This window comes from Sinocyclocheilus rhinocerous, unplaced genomic scaffold, assembly GCF_001515625.1.
Source record: "Sinocyclocheilus rhinocerous isolate Xijiao unplaced genomic scaffold, SAMN03320098_v1.1 scaffold6459, whole genome shotgun sequence".
Taxonomy (NCBI): domain Eukaryota; kingdom Metazoa; phylum Chordata; class Actinopteri; order Cypriniformes; family Cyprinidae; genus Sinocyclocheilus; species Sinocyclocheilus rhinocerous.
Window position 1 is genome coordinate 54,376 of NW_015630666.1, and position 20,276 is coordinate 74,651.

At 37.6% G+C, this 20,276-nt stretch overlaps 3 protein-coding genes across 6 annotated transcripts in view; all 3 read left to right on the forward strand.

Moving 5' to 3' along the window:
- The first annotated feature begins 2,141 nt into the window (after positions 1-2,141).
- Positions 2,142-7,229, forward strand: ubap1la (ubiquitin associated protein 1-like a). Of its 2 annotated transcripts, none has more exons than XM_016553208.1 (6): positions 2,142-2,237; positions 3,084-3,216; positions 3,323-3,982; positions 4,665-4,832; positions 5,080-5,181; positions 6,420-7,229. In XM_016553208.1, exons 2-6 carry the CDS (start codon positions 3,085-3,087, stop codon positions 6,552-6,554), a joined length of 1,197 nt encoding a protein of 398 aa, XP_016408694.1. In that variant the 5' UTR covers positions 2,142-2,237; position 3,084; the 3' UTR covers positions 6,555-7,229. The 2 variants fall into 2 exon arrangements, with proteins under 2 accessions (XP_016408694.1, XP_016408695.1); XM_016553209.1 differs by having other exon boundaries at positions 2,145-2,237; positions 3,081-3,216.
- Positions 7,230-7,651: 422 nt separating this feature from the next.
- On the forward strand, positions 7,652-15,658 carry LOC107740703 (protein regulator of cytokinesis 1-like). 3 transcript variants are annotated; one of them, XM_016553211.1, is made up of 15 exons: positions 7,652-7,876; positions 8,386-8,518; positions 8,599-8,721; positions 8,839-9,072; positions 10,788-10,958; positions 11,114-11,263; positions 11,368-11,515; positions 12,072-12,208; positions 12,304-12,399; positions 12,489-12,635; positions 12,726-12,836; positions 13,501-13,599; positions 13,682-13,840; positions 13,937-13,962; positions 15,144-15,658. In XM_016553211.1, the coding sequence occupies exons 1-15, from the start codon at positions 7,866-7,868 to the stop codon at positions 15,190-15,192; spliced, it is 1,794 nt and encodes a 597-aa protein (XP_016408697.1). In that variant the 5' UTR covers positions 7,652-7,865; the 3' UTR covers positions 15,193-15,658. The 3 variants fall into 3 exon arrangements, with proteins under 3 accessions (XP_016408697.1, XP_016408698.1, XP_016408696.1); XM_016553210.1 differs by having other exon boundaries at positions 7,653-7,876; positions 13,934-13,962; XM_016553212.1 differs by lacking the exon at positions 13,937-13,962.
- A 3,453-nt stretch (positions 15,659-19,111) lies between these two features.
- LOC107740705 (synaptotagmin-12-like) overlaps positions 19,112-20,276 on the forward strand; it is a 10,672-nt gene continuing 9,507 nt past the window's right edge. Inside the window, exon 1 of the mRNA XM_016553213.1 lies at positions 19,112-19,303. Within this exon, the coding sequence (XP_016408699.1) occupies positions 19,112-19,303 (192 nt within the window). The remainder of the gene's footprint in view (positions 19,304-20,276) is intronic.

The following is a 20,276-nucleotide window of genomic DNA, read 5'->3' on the forward strand; positions in this document are numbered from 1 at the left end:
TGCATAACTTGAGGATGTGCTAATTGCCTTTCTGATATTATTGATCTTCTCAGAAAAGAAGGAAGCAAACTCATTGCATTTGCTGTCAGAGAGCATTTCACTGGGAATCTGACTTGGGGGGGTTTGTCAGTCTCTCAACAGTAGCAAAAAGAGTGCGAGTGTTGTTTAAGTTACTGTTTATAATGTTTGAGAAGAAGGTCTGTCTAGCTGTGGCTAGTTCCACATTGAAAGCATGAAGGCTGTCTTTATAGATGCTATAGTGAATTTCAAGTTTCGTCTTCCGCCACATCCGCTCAGCTTACCCATAGAGAATAGAGAAGTCATAGAAAAATATGGAAATTAATTTGTCAGAAAATGTGGGAACCATATGGAAATCCATTTTCTCCACGGTAATAAAAGGCAACACTTTTTAAAAACATTTTTAAAGGCGAATTGTTCAGACTTTTTTTACCCTCGCAATTCTGAGTTGTTGTTTTTTATGCTGTGGAAACAAAATTCTGAGATAAAGAGAGATAAGAAGTCGCAATTACCTTTTTGTTTTCTTTATTATTTGGTGGAAACAGACTTCTATAGAACCATGACACCACCAGTATTAATATTAAATACATTGTATAGTTGTATAGTAACTTTAATCAGTGTAACAGTTTGTCTTAAAGGGATAGTTCACCCAAAAATGAAAATTTTATGTTTATCTGCTTACCCCCAGGGCATCCAAGATGTAGGTGACTTTGTTTCTTCAGTAGAACACATATGATGATTTTTAACTCCAACCGTTGCAGTCTATCAGTCGTATAATGCATGGCAATGGTAACAAAATCTATGAGAGTAAAAAAAACATGCACAGACAAATCCAAATTAAACCCTGCAGCTCGTGACGACACATTGATGTCCTAAGACACCAAACGATCGGTTTGTGCCAGAAATCGAACAATATTTATATCATTTTTTACCTCTAATACACCACTATGTCCAACTGCCTTGAGCGCGCGCACGGCATCCGGTGCGTGAGGTGTGTACCTTTATATCCCCTTTTTATAGCAGCTCACAGATGCTTCAGTTCAGCCAAAGGTTGTGATGACCCAGCAGCAAGTACAACAGTTATCTCAAGAATATGATAATGAACATGCAAACTTACTGTTTTGCTCATGAAATATTAGCTTAAATGTGTCAGGCTAGTGAAAAGCCAGTTTGACGTTTGATTCTGGACTATTAATCCTATTCAAGACAAAAGGAGACAAATTGTGTGCATGGTGTTAAAAAGCAGTAATCAGAGGCTTACTCCAGGGCTAGACTAATGGTTAAAATGATAATTTACATAATCATCATAACTAATAATCACGAATGTTCACATTTGAGAAATTTCTGTTTCCATTTCATCAGAATTTTTGACTTTCTCACAATCAAAAATCCAGAAAATAGCAACTTATAAGAAGAGTTTATTTACCTCATGTAGTTTCCTAAATGTAGGCCTATACGACTGATAGACTGCAACGGTTAAAGTAAAAAATCATCATATGTGTTCTACTGAGGAAACAAAGTCACCTACATCTTGGATGCCCTGGGGTAAGCAGATAAACATCAAATTTTCATTTTTGGGTGAACTATCCCTTTAATGGCATTAAAGCACATGCCATCAAGACAGGGCTTTGTCATGCTTAAGTTTTTTAAAGTTTTTAGTTTAGGGCCTTTAGAGGGCGCCATAAACCACACAAATCATCCCTGCTTACGCAATATGGCCCAACACTTTGTGTTATCTGTGATAGCGCCTGCTGTATCATTTCCTGATGTCTCAGCCTTTTTCAGATTCACAGAGTAAACAGACACTACGCCTTCGAACTAATAACAATAGCGCACAGAATTTTCATGTATCTGATAACATTATTACACAACCAGCATCACGGTTCATTGTCTCTAATGAGTTCTGAGTATCTTAGTTCTTAGTAGGAGTTCTTAGTAACCTCTTAGTATCTTCAGCACCTTATTATGATGTGAGAAATGGAAAGGAACTCGATAAAGATTATGTGTGTGTTTGTTCCAACAGGATATGGAAGGATTATTGTGTGAGTCAGAGTATAATCCTGATAGTGTGTGTGTAAGCCTGTGTTGATTCACATGGGGACATTATGCTTCTGTTATTATGCACACGTGAAGCTTATTATCACGGTCTGACACTGCAACCGAGGAACAATACGCATACACACACATCCTTCAGCTCAGAGACACTACCAAAACTACAGGTAAGAAATTTTCATTTAATGTCCTGTAATCAATAATAATCTATGGATAAACCAATTTACAGTTACAATTGGTTGCATTCCAAATACTAGACTCAGCAAATTATAAATATGATTATATACCTAACGATTGTTTTGTCATTTAAATTAGTTAATTATGTAAACATTTTTACTACAATAATTAAGCATTGTAATATTATTACACAGTAAAATATTACATTATTTTATATATGACTACATTATGTAAATTGAAACTGAATTTTGTGTATTAACTTTTTATGTAATTTAAATTAGTTTAGTGATTTCGTTCTTTTATTACAAGGAAATAATAGTAGTAGTATTACGATTTATATTACATTTAAAAAGGTCAAGACCTTTGAGGTGGGATAGCTATATTAATTTACTGTGTTCAAACAGTTCTAACACCTTTTTATGTTATAGGCTAGTTTTATTTCCATTTTTTTATATTTATGTCAGGTTTATTATTATTATTATTATTATATAATTGTTAGCCATAAAAAATAAATTAAACCTAAATAGTAATATTTGAAAATAACAAAAACTAATAAAAATGACAAAAAAAATTAACTAAAATTAAAATGGAAAAAAAAAAGCAAATTCAAATTCTAAATCAAAACTATAATAGTATATAAATAATACTAAAATAATGCTTGTTTATGCTTAAAAAACAGTCATGTGACAACAAAGGGTATTAATTGATTGTGCATCTACAGAGATATAAACAACAGAAATACATATACATGGGTATAAATTAACTACAGAACTACTCAGATACTGTTTTACAGATTATAGTATTGAGTTACCTAAATGGTTTGTGCATGTCAGCAGAATGTGTAGTCTGGATGAGGTTCCATTTAAAGTTGCTCTGAACTCTGTGGAGATACAGTTGGGTCAGAAAGAGCCAGTCACAGCTCCTGAACTTACGATCCCAGACTGTGCTCAAATACTGCGTGATACAAAGGTCAGAATGTAATATATATATGCTTATATTCATCATATACATTTGAAATTTTATGTTAAATGTATCTTTATTTATAACAATGTTCATATGTTATCCTGTTTGACAGTATTCATTCACTCTGGAGAAAAAGATCCTGGCTGCATGGGAAGAACAGCAGCGGAAGAACAGGAAAGCCAAAAAAACACCCCAGAGTGTGTGTCCCACCTGCCCGCCATATTGGCTGATGTTTAGCAGCCCGCAGCAGAACCGCAGGGTGTGCCTCAGGAGCGCAGAATTATGGGAACTGGGCCCTCACCCCCGCAGCTTAAGCCTCAGTGCTGCTGACTGGCGTAAGCTCCGCCCACTTCGGGCGGTCCAGTTCCTCATTGCTGACACGGACTTCGAGGGCGGCTACGGCGAAGACAACGAGAGCTCCCCTGAGGATGATACTGTTCGTAGCAAAGAAAGACCGAAGAGTTCCGGCCCACAGTGCCCGTGGATTTCTGCCTGTCACCCCCAGCGAGGCTCCACCCCTCGCCCCGCCCCTTCTAGCATGTTTCACAAGGCCCGGCCAAGCTCCGCCTCCTCTGTAAAAGACATACGTAGGCCCATCCCCCCTGGCCTCAGCCAGACGCCACAGGGCAGCCCTCACGGCTCCAGAGCCCCCCGCAGGAAACCCGCTGTAACGAGAACCAGCGGGCGACGAAACTCACACTCCCTCCTACAGCCGAGACCCTCGTCCGCAGGACCGCTGCCCTCCGCCAGGCCTCAGAAAACATCCTCACATGTAACACACACTGTAAATCCATAGATCTTCTTCATAGGTCTTAATGGGATAGTTCACCCAAAAATGAAAATTCTGTCATTAATTACTCACCCTCATGTCGTTCCAAACCTGTCAGACCTTTGTTCATCTTCGGAACAAATTAAGATATTTTTTATGAATTCCAAGAGCTCTGTGACCCTCCCATAGACAGCAAGGATCCTTACACAATCAAGGTCCAGAAAGGTAGTAAGGACATCGTTACAATAGTCCATGTGACATCAGTGGTTCAACCGTCATTTTACGAAGCTACGAGAATACTTTTTGTGTGCAAAGAAAATAAAAATAATGACTTTATTCAACAATTCATCTCCTCCGCGTCACCCTGGAGCCATTTTGGAGAGTATCCCATACGTAAACAATGTATGCAACGTATGATACGTTGTTTAATACCTTTGTTGTTGTTTACTACTTATGTCCTTACTACCATTCTGAGCCTTGATCGTGTAAGGATCCTTGCTGTCTATGGGAGGGTCAGAGAGCTCTTGGAATTCATCAAAAATATCTTAATTTGTGTTCCGGAGATGAACAAAAGTCGTACAGGTTTGGAACAACATGAGGGTGAGAAATTAATGACAGAATTTTCATTTTTGGGTGAACTATCCCTTTAATTTACGATTATCGATGAACTGATTTTTTGTTTTAGGATGTGCATCCGCGGACGTCCGCAGGGCTACAGGACACTCATGCAGATCTGCTGTGTGCTTTAAGTCAGGAAGAAAGGGATCTTCTTGAAGCTGTTACACAACACGAATACACACTGCACACTGCCATACTAGCACTGCAGAGGACAGGGCCCAAGAGTCCTGATCAGGTAACACTCACTACATGCAAACGCACACACACACACACACACACACACACATATATATATATATATATATATACAGTGGGTACGGAAAGTATTCAGACATTAATGAGGAAAAAAAATTAACTTAAATGATTTTAGCAAATGGCTGCAATATAACAAAGAGTGAAAAATTTAAGGGGGTCTGAATACTTTCCGTACCCACTGTATATATATAAACACATTCTGTTTCTCATTCTTTCTCGATCTCCAGATTTTGAGTTACCTGATGTCATGTGACCGTCTCTGTCGCCTGGGTTTTGAGAAGACTCAGGTGGAAGAAGCTTTGGAGATGTTCCAGAACTGTGAGACCAAGGTGAGACCCTTCAAAACTGCTTTAAGCGCTCCAAACACTCAACCAATCGGCATCCCGTGCAAAAAACACTTCTCAAATCAGTGACTAATTAGCATTCAGTGGACAAAACATCCTTCAAATCAGCCTTTACCACACCAAACACTCAACCAATCAGCATTCAGCGCACCAAACACCCCTCGAATCAGCATTTAGAACTCCAAACACTTAACTAAGTGGCATCCAGCGCACAACAACCAGCAACCAGTGGCCTTCAGTTGACAAACATACCTTAAATCAGCATTTAGCATGCTAAACACTCAACCAATCAGCATGCAGTCACCCCTCAAATCAGCAACCAATCAGCATCCAGTGCAAAAAACACTTCTCAAATGAGTGACCAACTGGCATTCAGTGGACAAACTGTTCCTAAAATTGTCAGCGCCAATAGCCTTGTGGGCAGCGCGCTGACATCACCATTGTGCTTCGGCCGTCCCAAGTTCGAGTCCCAGCTCATGGACCTTTCCCAATCCCATCGTTGCTTCCTGTCTACAATACTGTCCTATCCTAATAAAAGGCAAACATGCCAAAAATAGCTCTAAAAAAACAATCCTCAAATCAGCATTTAGCATGCCAAACATTCAACCAATCGGCATCCAGTGCAAATTTTTTTTCTCAAATTAGCAACCAACTGGCATCCAGCGCAAAAGAAATCTCAAATCAGCAACCAATTGGCATCCAGCGCACAAAACATTGCCTCAAATCAGTAACCAATCAGCATCCAGTGTAAAAAAATACTCATCAAATCAGCAACCAATTGGTTTTCAGTGAACAAAACATCCATCAAATCAGCATTTAGCATGCCAAACACTCAACCAATCGCCATCCAGCGCACAAAACACCTCTTGAATCAGCATTTAGAACTCCAAACACTTAACTAAGTGGCATCCAGCGCACAACAACCAGCAACCAGTGGCCTTCAGTGGACAAACATACCTTAAATCAGCATTTAGCATGCTAAACACTCAACCAATCGGCATGCAGTCACCCCTCAAATCAGCAACCAATCAGCATCCAGTGCAAAAAACACTTCTCAAATGAGTGACCAACTGGCACTGGCATTTAGCATGCCAAACACTCAACCAATCGCCATCCAGCGCACCAAACACCTCTCGAATCAGCATTTGATTCTCCAAACACTCAACTAGTTGGGATCAAGTGCACAACATGTAAATGTATTTATGTTTATGTGTTTCTCTCAGGCTTCAGAGTTCCTGTTTCTGCTGGCTCAGTTCTGTGAGATGGGTTTCCAGCAGAGCACCATTAAAGAAGTTCTACTGGTGCATGAGAACCATAAAGAGAGAGCCCTGGAGGAGCTTATGACCCGCAGTGGCTGAGAACACACAAGAATCCACTGCTATGTGAACAAATGAGTTGCCACCTCCAAGTGAAAAAACCCTCAACTCCATGAATAAATGTATAAATCCTCAGCTATATGAGCATATGAATTAGTCTTCATCTCTATTAATGCATTAATGAATCTCTATCTTCAGCTCCATAAATTAACATATAAATACTTACAAATCCTTCAGAATGAATGTATCCTTTGCAGCTTTAATACTCCAGACATGTCTCTCAGTTTCTCATGCAGAAAAGGTCCTGCTTGTTGATTGATTTCAGTGTAATTATGTTTATTATATTGATGCCACGTTATTAGCTGTAGATCTGACTTTTTCATGACAAAGATTAATCACCTATAGATGACAGAACTGTAGATCAGTTATCATGACAGAATAAAAATGTTTTGCATATTTTGAAAAGAGCTGGGGACAGTTTGAATGACTTTAATTAAACACTGTTGTGACATTTATTATGCATCAGTTATTTAGTTTCAGGACTATTTCCAAATGTTTGATGTAATAAGAGGTGCAGATTTGCATAACCATTGTCAAACAGTATCACCACTTTTTAAACTCTTTAAAACTTTAGTTACACTCTATCGGTATTCAAGTTTTACTGGCATGTAGCATCAAAAGTCATGTAACAGAACAAAAAAATAATAAACCTCTGATCTCTGATTGGTTGCTATTGTTTTTTTTTTGTTTTGTTTCTGTCAGTCTGTTTCCCAGATACTGCTTGCTTATTATTATTCTCTCTATGTATTTATGTATGTATTTACAAACAACACATTTTTATATATATTAAAATTATTTTCTTCAACCAAAAAGAAACTCATCACATAGGCCTAACGTTACTAGTGAAAAGTGACAAACAGTTATTAAAAAAAACAACTTAAAAAAAAACAATTCTATAGATTAAAAGAGACTTGACAAATTTAAAGAAAAAACAAATCAATCAAAATGTAATTACTGGTGCTCTGCTGATTAATGGTTTCGAACGTCATGACTCATTCCATTCATCAGCACAGCCAGTTAAACTGGTCAGTCAGCTGGCTTGAATTGTCAGCCAATCAGTGCGCTTGAATAGTTTCTATGATGTCCGACAGCCTATCAACGAGCAGGATGTGTGGTTGCCTAGCTTGGTCTCGACCAATCAGAGACCAGATGCGTTTCGGTGCGGCTTTTGAATTTTTAGGCAGACTTTTCAAGGCAGCCGTCGGATAGATCGTGAAATAAAGCGTACGATAAAGTTCAGAAGTGTTAATATAGCACTTAAATCTCATCGGAGATCTGCGGCGGAAAGACAGGATGAGGAAGAGGTAAGAGAAAGAGAGGGTTTGAAGTGTATAGTTTGTGTTTATGTGTCGATTAGCATATGTGTTGTTAGCTTCATGTATTTTGTAGTGAAAATAGTGTTTAGGTTGGTCAATGGTCGATGTTTTCGTAATTTGTTTTACATTTTTTAAAAATAAGCATTAGCACGTAAGTACGAATATTTATAAACAGCCATTTTCAACAAACCATTTTCCAGTTTCAGCAATTATAATCAATAATTCTGCTATTAATGGAACATAATGATTTTATTATTCAATAATACAGTCACAACTCAATAATGCTGCTCATTTATTAGTAAAAATTATTATTCTGCTGATATATTTGTAATGGATACATTAATAAGTATAATTGTCAATAATGCTGTTGATTTGGTTATTAATTCATAAAAAAAAGTATTGTAAAACACTAGCTCTTTTTACTGTTTAATTTGCAACTCAGTCTGACAACAGAACACAAGCATGTATATATTAAATATGAATGTGTGTCATTTCAGTGAAATCCACGCTGCAGAGTCTGTAGCATGTTTGGACAAGGCCCTCGGCGAGCTGAAGGACATCTGGGAGGAGATCGGGATCCCAGAAGACCAGAGGCTGCAGCGAACGGACGCCGTTCACATGCACATCAAAGTCAGTCCAGGTCATTGCTGCGTTTCTCATTGACTGGAGAACGGAGACACAGATTCACTGTGAAATCTTTGTGATTGCAGAATCTGCTGGATATGATGATCGCAGAGGAGGAAGGGTTGAAGAAGCGCTTGCTGATCAGTATTGAGGCATGCAGAAAAGAGGTGACCAGCCTGTGTAGTGAGCTTCAGGTGCAGGAGTGTCAGGTGAGTCACTCTGATACAAGATTTTTGGAGAACAGCCTGATAACAGCCTGTGCCCTCTTACTTCTGGGTGTTTTGTCAAGCCGGCCAATCAGATTGGAGATTTTGTGTGTTTGGCAGGAGGAGGATGGTCTTACGATGCTGCAGCTGGAGAAGGATCTCCGTACGCAGGTCAAGATGATGCTGAAAGAGAAAAGTGCTCGTCAGAGCGAGCTGAAGTCTCTGATTCAGCAGGATCAAGATCTGTGCGACATCCTGTGTGATGACCTCTTCCCCATCCATCACGAACGCGTGCCGTCACAACAGCAGCTGCAGAACTACAGACAACACATCAAAACCTGCAACCAGGAGAGGGTAAAACACACTAACACACTTTCAGAGCTGTCTGTTTTTTTTTAGTATGTGAAATAGTTTTGACGTATTAAAGGGATAGTTCACCCAAAAATGAAAAATTCTGTCATTAATTGCTCACCCTCATGTCGTTCCAACCCTTCGTTCATCTTCGGAACTCAAATTAAGACATTTTTGATGCATTCTGAAAGCTCTCTGACCCTCCCATAGACAGCAAGGATCCTTACGCGATCAAGGTTCAAAAACGTAGCAAGGAGATCGGTAAAATAATCCGTGTAACATCAGGGGTTCAACCGTAATTTTACGAAGCTACGAGAATACTTTTTGTGTGCAAAGAAAACAAAAATAACGACTTTGTTACGCTGTTTGCGTTCAGTGCATACTCTCCAAAATGGCGCCAGGGTGACGCAGAAGAGACGAATTGTTGAGTAAAGTCGTTATTTTTGTTTTCTTTGCACACAAAAAGTATTCTCGTAGCTTCGTAAAATTACGGTTGAACCCCTGATGTCACATGGATTATTTTACCGATCTCCTTGCTACGTTTCTGTGCGTTGATCGTGTAAGGACCCTTGCTGTCTATGGGAGGGTCAGAGAGCTCTCGGAATTCATCAAAAATATCTTAATTTGTGTTCCGAAGATGAACGAAGGTCTTACGGGTTTGGAACGACATGAGGGTGAGTAATTAATGACAGAATTTTCATTTTTGGGTTAACTATTCCATTAAGTTGACTATATCGGAAATGCATTCGGTTTTAAATTTTCAAATAATTCAATAATCAAGTTATATTAAAGTCACGGTTTATATATACATTACCGGTCAAAAGTCTGGAATAATTATGTTTTTTGTTTTTTAAAGAAGTCTCTTATGCTTGCTTACCAAGACTGCACTTATTTGATCAAAATTACAGTAAAAACAGTAATATTGTGCAATATTATTACAATTTAAAATAGCTGTTTTCTGTTGTAATTGTCATTACTCCAGTCTTCAGTGTCACATGATCCTTCAGAAATCATTCTTATATGCTGATTTGCTGCTCAAGAAACATTTCTTATTATTCCCAATGTTGAAAACAGTTGTGCTGCTTAATATTTTTGTAGAAACCGTGATACACTACAATTCAAAGGTTTGGGTAAATTAAGTTAAAACAAAACAAACAAACAAAAAAAAAACAAAGGAAGAAATACTTTTATTCAGAAAGGATGCATCAAATTGATCAAAAGTGACAGACAAAGAACATTTATGATGTTACAAAAGATTTAAAATAAATGCTGATTTTTGAGCTTCTATTCATAAGAATTCTGAAAAAAAATCTGTTTACAGTAAAAACTTGATAAGAACTGTTCGTTGTAACTGAGCACCCATAATCGAGCAGCAAATCATATTAGAATGATAACTGAAGGATCATGTGACACTGAAGACTGGAGTAATGATGCTGAAAAATCAGCATTGCATCACAGGAATAAATTACATTTTAAAATATATTCAAATAGAAAACAGTTATTTTAAATTGTAATAATATTTCACAATATTACCATCTTTACTGTAGATTTGATCAAATAAATGCAGCCTTTCTGAGTGTGAGACAATCCGAAATATTTCAGAATTTTGACAGCTGGTATATCCTGCATTCTTAAGTGAATAGTAAGGTAGTTTGCTTCTCTGAATATGAAAGTACATCCAGTTTGGTTACAGGAAGTGTGCTTGTGTGTGTTTACAGGAGCGCCGTCATGCCGAGTTTGTGGGAATGAAGCGTCAGATCACAGTGTTGATGGAGGATCTGGAACAGCATCCTGACACCTCCTTTGAGAAAGACGCTGTGTGTGAAGATGAAGACGCTTTCTGCCTTTCTGTGGAAAACCTCAGTGCACTCAAAGTGTTATTGCACCAGGTACACACTCACTTCACACAGTTCTTTTTAGCTGTTCCATTTTATTTTTGGGTGTAACCCAAACACTGTCAGCTAAAATGAGAAACAAATTTTTCAGTAGGTGAAATGTCACTAGTTAATGGTGTGTGTGTGTGTGTGTGTGTGTTGTATTTCAGCTGGAGAGCCGTAAAGCTGAGAGTGGAGCGCTGTGTGTGTCCATCCGTGGTCGTATTGAGGAGCTGTGGGAGATGTTGCAGGTTCCTGAGGAAGAAAGAGAGAGTCTCATGCAAAACACGCGCACTAGCACAAAGAGCAGACTGAACACAGTAAGTACACTCACCTGTCACTAAAGTAGGTCACGTTGTTTCATCTTTCGCTTCTGCTGGAATTATAAACCATCCCTCACGCTGTCTTTCTCACTGTGTCACAGCTGCAGGTAGAGCTTCAGCGATTGGAGGAACTGAAAAAGAAAAACATCGAGCGTGTTATTCACACAATCCGATCAGAGATTGTCAAGTTTTGGGAGAAATGTTACTACAGCCCGGAGCACAGACAAGCCTTCACTCCCTATCACAGTGGTATGCCAACAGCTAGTTTCTAGGCAAAATCCCAATTTGCATACTTTAGAGTACAAAAATGAACTACCGTGCTAGTTGTGGGAAAGTACAGAAGATTTGACTTTAAAATGTAGTTTTTGAGGGTATTATTAAAAGAATCGTTCACCCAAAAATGAATATTTGCTAAAAATGTACTCGCCCTCAGGCCAACCAAGATTTAGATGAGTTTGTTTCTTCATCGGAACATATTTAGAGAAATGTAGCATTACATCACTTGTTCATCAATGGATCCTCTACAGTGAATGGGTGCCGTCAGAATGACAGTCCAAACAGCTGATAAAAACATCCCAAAATAGTTTTTGATGGAGTCTTGAAGGATTTGTTTATTTGTTTGGACTCTCATTCTGACGGCACCCATTCACTGCAGAGGATCCATTGGTGAGCAAGTGATGTAATGCTGACCTAATCTTAATCTGGCATGTTGATTAAAGATTTTATGTTAATTGTGATTGAGCAATACTATTTAGAAATGCACAGAGATTGGTTGATGTTTGATTTAGTTATTTTGTGCTGTTAGATGATCTGGATGAGGAGGTGTTGCGTGAACATGAGCTGGAGTTGGAGCGACTGAAGCAGGATTATGCCGAGCACATTGAGTTGTACGACGCCGTTTCCATCTGGAGCAGCAACTGGACTCTCTATCAGGAACTGGAGGTGATAAATCAGAGGAGATCAGCTGAAAAGTTTCATAAGAAACATTAAAGATTTTGTGAATTTGAGACTAATTACGGTTGGTCTTCTTTCTCCAGAAAAAAGCCACAGACCCCTCTCGCTTTAACAACAGAGGAGGAAACCTGCTGAAGGAGGAGAAACAGAGAGTCGACATGCAGAAGAGTTTGCCAAAGGTTTGAGACGCTCTTTAGGCAGACTCTGATGTTTGATCGCCTGGAATGGCTTGTATGCTAATTTGTTTATATTTTGTGTGATTGGCCAGCTGGAGAAGAGTATGAAGGCTCAGATTGACCAATGGGAAGCGGCGCACTGTAAAGAGTTTCGTGTGAACGGGCAGCCGTTCCTGCAATATGTGGAAGACCAGTGGAATCAACACCGCATGGAGAAAGAGAGAGAAAAACAGGAACGGGTATGAGCACATTCTTCTTGAAATGACTACTTCTGACTAATTAATTTTATTTTGAATATTAGTTCCTGATATGAGGTTTGTACTGTGCAGCAAATGAAGAAAATGAAGCAGACGGAGGAAGATCTACTATTCGGCACCACCATCAGAACCCCAACCAAGCGGAGACTCGCTGGAACCCCAACACCTGGAAAAACACGCAAGGTACTGACTGCATATGTGTACTAATTATCAACCAATATTAATTAAGCAATGCCCTGATGCCAATATTAATACCAGGGAAGCTAAAACCAGATATCACAAATAAAATAAATATCAAATATAACCGTATAATTTTATAATGATAGTAAATGTACACAAATTGCTTAAATAAATTTAATATTTATACTAATAAAATCATTCTAAATAATTTGTTTTTATATGTAGTTTCTATTTTAGTTTAAAAAAAAATTTTTTTCGTTAAAAATGTACATAATGCACATTTTGTAATAAATACATATGTCTTTGTGTATATTTTAGTTTACAAAATGTGCATTATACGTATGCATGCACATATGTTTTTCAAATGAATTATTTAATGCAATAATATAATTTTATATATGCATTATAAATGTAAAGATCCATTTTAATATAAGGGCTAATAGAAAATTGCTAATTTATAATTTTTTTTTTTTAATGTAATGTTTTTTTAAATGTTAATTAAAATTACATTTTAAAATATTAACTACGTAATAATGACTATTGAAAGCAGAAAATTATGTATTGTCAATAGATTTCAAACAAAACGGGAAACTAAAACTATTGATCAAATCTCAATCAGATGTGCTGCTATTTATTATTTAAAAAAAAAACATGTATTCTTTTTAAGCTGATCTCCACCTCTAGCATGTGTAGCTCCACCCCCAACACGACACTCCGTTCCATATGCTCCTCCCCTTCTATGAGACCGCCCCTTTCCTCCAGCAAGGTGAATTATGCTTTAAGCACTACATATTTTACATGAATTTGTAGTATAATCAATAAAACTGTGAACTGTGTTTCTCTGCTAGTTGGGTGCGCGGACACCTGGCCGTGGCCGAACCCCTCGTGGGCTGGAGAGGAATAAGGAGAATATCTCCCATCTGAGCGGAGCTTTGCGCACAATGGCCGCCAGCCCTCAAAGAAACTACTCCATCACATCCGTGGCCTCCTCCTACTCTGAATTTGCGGTAAGTTCATTATCCTGCAGTTAGCCGTCTAGACACACAGGCAGCAGATGAAATCAAGTGACCTCCGTGTGCTTATTCTGCCTTCTGTTATAGAAGGACTCTGAATCCACTGCAGCGTCCAGGTCTGTATATCTAAAACCATTCACTGTCCATCACACTAACACACACTCTTCTCGTCTAACCCGACTAACGGAGGAGGGTCTGTGTTTGTGTGTGTGCGCGCTTTCAGCTTCTAACAGTGAAATGAGAACAAACGAACACCATGACTAAAATACAATCTGCTGTTTTTAAAGACCCTATGAAATCAAAATTGGAGAAAAGTGGTGAAATGGCGACCTGATTATTTCATTGGGTCTTTAATGAGATGAAATTAGACTTTTCTGTCAATATTGGTTTCCTGGATCCACAGATTTGCTGGGCAGAATGTTGAATTATTTACCTGCTGTAAACAAACTATCACTGATGTTCCTTCAACTAATTAAAAAGAAAACATCAACCTTGTAGTTTTAAAGGGACAGTTCACCTAAAATTGAATTAATTTCACCCAAATTAGAAATGGTAATTTACTAACTCCCTTAAGTTGTTCCAAACCTGTTTACATTTTTTGAAATTTCTTGGTGTTGAACACACCAACATTCTTCATAATATCTTTTTTTGTGTAACTAAACAGTTGTTCGTAGCCATTGACTTCAGTATTTTTTTTCCTGTACTATGGAAGTCAATAGGGCCTTTCGCACCGCTTTAGTTCCAGAACTAAATGTACAGTACTAAAGATACGTAAAGCGATTGAAAGAACGGAAAGGAGTATGTTTACACGGCGTTTTAAATCATGGCGGGTGAGGGTGTTTTTATACGCGTTTGGCCAATCAATGTCTACTTGCATCAGGATTAGTACCAGTCGTGCTGGTTAGACCTTGCTCCGGAGTAGGAGCTAATTTGGTTCTCGAAAAAGGCAGTCTGGTACTAAAATCACACCCAGTTCTGGCGGTGCGAAAATGCCAAAAAGTGGGTGGTTCCACAATTAGTTCTGGTACTATGAAAAGGTTCCCGCGGTGCGAAAGGCCCTAATGGCTACCCGCAACGGTGTAGTAGTTACCAACATTCTTCAAAATATCTTTTGTTTTCAACAGAAGAAAGAAACTCGTACAGGTTTGGAACAACTTGAGGGTAAACGATGACCGAATTTAAATTTTTGGGTGAACTATCCCTTTAAGACCGCTAAAAGATGCATAAACCTGAAGGGTTGTGGACTGTCTAATGGGAATATGGCTTCATATTCATATATTTGTGTTTTTGCCTACAGCGGGAGCTCTCAAATTCTTCTAAATCCAACATCAAGGCTGGAGTTCTGAACTCTACCATCACACACTGAACTCCGTAGATCAAAGATGGACTGATGGGCATCATTGAAGACAAAAAAAGCTTTTATTGAGATACTGAATGTAAATCATTTTGATTTTGTTGAAGAATTGTAAATAATTTACCTCTGCTTTTTAGTATATTTCTCATGACTTTATTTCCCTTTATTTAATTTTCCTTTTATGAGTTTTGAACAAATGATTCTCTGTCTTTGAGCTTGGCTTCACAAGTTTTTATGAAAACTCCATTAACACTGATCTTAGGCCTCTGAGATGGATTTTATCTTTTATACTTTAAAATCACGATGCCATTTTTGCCTTTCAGACTTTATTTTCTGTAATTGCACAACACTAAGTTTACCTGGCATCACTCCTCTTGAAACATTGCTGCTACTGTGGTGGTTGGCATCCTGTAAATAAATGTTTGTTTTCATGGGGACATTTTGGACTTGGGAAGTGATTTATTTATTAGGCTGGATGAGAATAAATACTGGATGAATGCTACATTTATTTATATTAATAAATGGTATTATTCAAAACGTACACCTGAACAATAAACTTAAGTAGCTGTTGAGCTGACGATACATAGCAAAAAATTTAAATGGCAGGTTGTATCCCTTGTACCTCACCAATCAAGGACAACTTATGAAACGCCGTGCAAAAACAGTGTTATGGTGCAAACTGGTATTTGTTAGCATATTATTTTAACTTATTGTCGTAATCACAAGCACACTACTTTATAGCGCAAATAGTTTTACGGTTTACTGCACCTTGCTGAAAAAAGATTATGTAGGTGTTATTTATGGTATAAAAAAAAACATACTGGTAAAAAATGTATAGTCGCTTTGGATAAAAGCGTCTGCTAAATGCATACATTATTATTATTAAATTATTATGGCCACTTGGGGGCGTGAGATATTCAGGTACTATGGTACTACCATATATTTTTCGTAGTACCATGGTATTCTTTGAAGTAGGCCATCTTATCTATCAGATTAAATAAGTCAGAGGTCCAACTACACAAATTAGAAAATTTTTGCAAACAAAATACTAGTATCATATAAAATGATGGTGGAGTGCTAAAACATAAGTGTTCTCAGGACTAATTTGTTTATTTACATACATGCAGGCTGTATTTTATCCATTTAATTGAAGTATTTGTAATGTGACGCATTTGCTGTCTTAGTTTGTTTGCTGTTCAAATATAATAGGCTGTTTAATTTCATGTTCCGCTGTGACAACTTACCCCATATAGTGCCACTATTGGGGCATGTTGTCACAAAAGCACAAAGCTTTATTGAACGTTAATGTATCTGGAAATGGAAATGTTCAATAGCATGCTGCAGCCAAGACGTCAGTGTGCCTAAATCAACCCTGAGAAATATTCAGTGTGACAACTAACCTCTTTATACGTCTATGTGTGTGCGCGTGCGTCCGCGTGTGTGTGTGTGTTGGTGCTGAAGTTGCATTGCAGGGGTGGGACTCCTGCATTCAGATCTTCATCACGCGCAGAGGAAAACCCAGACTCACTTCAGATCGGATCTAAACGCGCGCCAGAAGCGATCGGGTCTTGCACGTGCATCTGATGCTGTAATGCGCGTTAATTGATGGATGAAAGTGTGCGCGAGCAGGAGCGGGAGAAACAGACACTGCTGAAGGTAAGAGCACACATAAGCGCTCATAATCTGCTGCTTATGAGCGCTCATATTTCACGTGCATATGCTGCAAATGTCGCGAGTTTATCCTACATTATGAATATATATGCATATGATTTCATACAGTGATTTATTAGTATGCAATATGCATTTCAGACATGCATAATTATTGTCACGCGTTTTCTGCCTGTTGGTTTTTGTTTGATGTGGAACTGAACTGGAAGTTCAGGCCCGTTCACGTGCTGATGCAGTGCGCGTGCCCGCGGTTCGGGTGGTTGCCATGGTGATCGTGATTGGCCCCTCCTCTGATGGGGGCATTAATTTAACACCCAAGGGTCAAATAAAACACTGCGGCCCCCGTACAACAGCTGGGAAATGGAAACACGGTGTGTGTGTGTTTGTTTTGTTGTGTTAGTTTTAGTTGTATGTGTATTTTGAGAGTTTTCTGCACTTTTTGTGTCGGTTTTGTGTGGCTAATGCGTTGTGTATGTCAGTTATTGAGCTTTGTCGTTGTTTATATTATGTGTCAGTTGTTCTGGTAGGGTTGTAACCCCCAAACCCTCCCCTCCTCCGGTTGGTCTTTCTCCAGAGAGGTTTCTTGCTCCTGCAGGCAGCATCTCTCGTCGCTTGTGTTTCAGTGAAAGTGTTATTATGAGTCATTCTGGAGATTAAAAGCACGCTTGATTTATTAGCGTTCGCTCGCTTCAGTCCTGTGTGAGAGAAGCTGACAGTGCAGAGAAGCTGAGAAGCGTGAGAGAAGCTGACAGTGCAGAGAAGCTGAGAAGCGTGAGAGAAGCTGACAGTGCAGACTTGAGCCCCTCCAGCCGCTCCTGATCACGGCCCCTATTTCATCCGCTCTGAGCGCTGCGCTGTCCGCTGGAAAACAGTCCCATCTGAATGATCAGCGCCGCTCAAAGCATCTTGATTAGCTCTCGTGATTTAGTTTGGCTCGGTTCGGGGCTCCTGGAATATCAGCGCTTGTCGGTGGAGAGGCTTTTAGAAGAAAATCAATCTGTTTTCAAGGGTTAATCAGTTTAGATGCTTTTTCCAGTATATTAACTTTGCGTTTAGGGTTTCATGGAAGATACAGATCTTTAAAGGGATATTTCAACCCCCCCATCAATACATTTTTTATTAATTTCTTTTCAGACACAAAATAGAGATTTTATGCAAAATGTCCCATTTTCCCATAACAAGTTAATGGTTTAAAATGAAACTAAATGCTTATTTTAAATTGGTCTTTTTGTCACTATTCATTATTATTTATTAACTATTAATTCTGTTTAGCCTATTATGTCACAGTCTTCAGCGGGTGTGCCCAGGAGGGCCACCAGATTTTTAGACCTAACTTCACTTTTTTCCCTGTCTGAAGTTTTCTCTCGGGAAAGATCGGATTGGTTATGACTTATAACAGTTAACCATGGTGACCATAGATTCTGCCAAAAAATACCATAGTAACTGCAGTTCTTGTGGTAACTTTTAATTAGTCACCACTGTCATCAAAACAAAAACAGAAAAAAAGAGATTAAAAGGAGAGAAAGATTCTGAAAGCTTATTATACAACTTGCAACATTAATAATAATAATGATAATACAAATTATTATAAATGTATAAATACTCATTAAAATGTAGACATGTACCATGTCTTTTGGGCATTCACCATAGTAATACCCCAACCTGGAGTCTGCAAAGGGTCCACAGAAAATTTGAGAAAAAAATTACAAAATGTGATTTATCAGTAAAAAAAATATATGATGAAAAAAATAATAAATGTCTGAATAGAATTTAACAGAGTAAAATAGACTATAGTATTAATATAAAAATTATATATACTAATTAATTCATATTAATCTTGTTTAATTAAAATGTAAATGTTTTGTTAATTAATATGAAATATTATGTATAATAATTTACAATTCATAGATATTCTAATAATGATTTATTACTACAGTAATATGATTTCTTGAAAAAGTATGAAGATAAAGCCATGTTTTTTTGTTTGTTTGTTTTTTACATGTACCATGGTAAAAAAACATGTTTTTTATTGGTTTTATATATGTGCCGTCAATACCATGGTATTTTGTATATGTACCATGGTAATACTATAGTATTTTAATGTTATTTGGATGTGATCCATGATAATGACATGTTTTTCTGGACAATTATTTGCATGCACCATCACAACACCACATTTTGTACCATTTATTTTGTACCCATGGTAATGCCATGGTATTTTTGGATATGTACCTTGGTAAACTATGATGAACCCGCCTGGCTGGGAGGTGTGTTTGTTTGTGTTTGGGTTCCTGGTTCTGTTTGCTGTGGTTATAGTGAATCTGTGGAAATTATATAAATCCGGCTCCTTCCCGACTTCATCTCCGTACCCAAACTTCCACTACCGCTACCTGCAGGAGAAATATGGCTCCTCCCACTCTGAGATCAGACAGAAGGTAATCAAACCACTTTTCTGTAATTAAGTTAAGCACTGGTTTTCCACATGGGGTCTGCAAAATTACTAAATGTATCTTAATAATAAAAAAAAACATTAAGTATTATTGTATTATAATACAAATCTGGATAGAGTTTTTAAAAAAAATATAGTAACATCAATAAAAAAATATTAAAAGTATATATGTGACCCTGGACCACAAAACCAGTCATAAGGGTCCATTTTTTTAAAATTAAGATTTATACATCATCTAAAAGCTGAATAAATAAGCTTTCCATTGATGTATGGTTTGTTATGATAGGACAATATTTGGCCGAGATACAACTATTTGAATATCTGGAATCTGAGTGTGCAAAAAAATCAAAATACTGAGAAAATTGCCTTTAAAGTTGTCCAAATGAAGTTCTTAGCAATGCATATTACTAATCAAAAATTAAGTTTTGATATATTTACAGTAAGAAATTCACAAAATATCTTAAAGCTGGATAAATGAGTTTTCCATTGATGTATGGTTTGTTAGGATAGGACAATATTTGGCCAAGATACAACTATTTGAAAATCTGGAATCTGAGGGAGCAAATAAATCTAAATATTGAGAAAATCGCCTTTAAAGTTGTCCAAATGAAGTTCTTAGCTATGCATATTACTAATCAAAAATTAAGTTTTAATATATTTACAGTAGGAAATTTACCAAATATCTTCATGGAACATGATCTTTGCTTAATATCCTAATGATTTTTGGCATAAAATAAAAATCTATAATTTTGACCCATACAATGTATTTTTGGTTATTGCTACAAATATACCCCAGCGACTTAAGACTGGTTTTGTGGTCCAAGGTCACATATACATATTAATATTAATCGTATTATTTAGTTCTTAAACATGTATAAGCATATAATAATTTATAATAAATAGATTTTAATTGTAATAATTATAATTTAGAATGCATTAAGAGACGGGGGGGGGGGGGG

What these genes read in the sequence shown, in the direction of transcription:
- ubap1la (XM_016553208.1), top strand. Translation starts at nt 3,085, where the DNA reads ATGTGTAGTCTGGATGAGGTTCCATTTAAAGTTGCTCTGAACTCTGTG. An exon ending in AAATACTGCGTGATACAAAG is followed by an intron (nt 3,217 to 3,322) that starts GTCAGAATGTAA and finishes CCTGTTTGACAG; the next exon opens with TATTCATTCACTCTGGAGAA. An exon ending in TCCAGAACTGTGAGACCAAG is followed by an intron (nt 5,182 to 6,419) that starts GTGAGACCCTTC and finishes TGTTTCTCTCAG; the next exon opens with GCTTCAGAGTTCCTGTTTCT.
- LOC107740703 (XM_016553210.1), top strand. An exon ending in CCTCCTACTCTGAATTTGCG is followed by an intron (nt 13,841 to 13,933) that starts GTAAGTTCATTA and finishes CTTCTGTTATAG; the next exon opens with AAGGACTCTGAATCCACTGC. An exon ending in GAATCCACTGCAGCGTCCAG is followed by an intron (nt 13,963 to 15,143) that starts GTCTGTATATCT and finishes TTTTGCCTACAG; the next exon opens with CGGGAGCTCTCAAATTCTTC.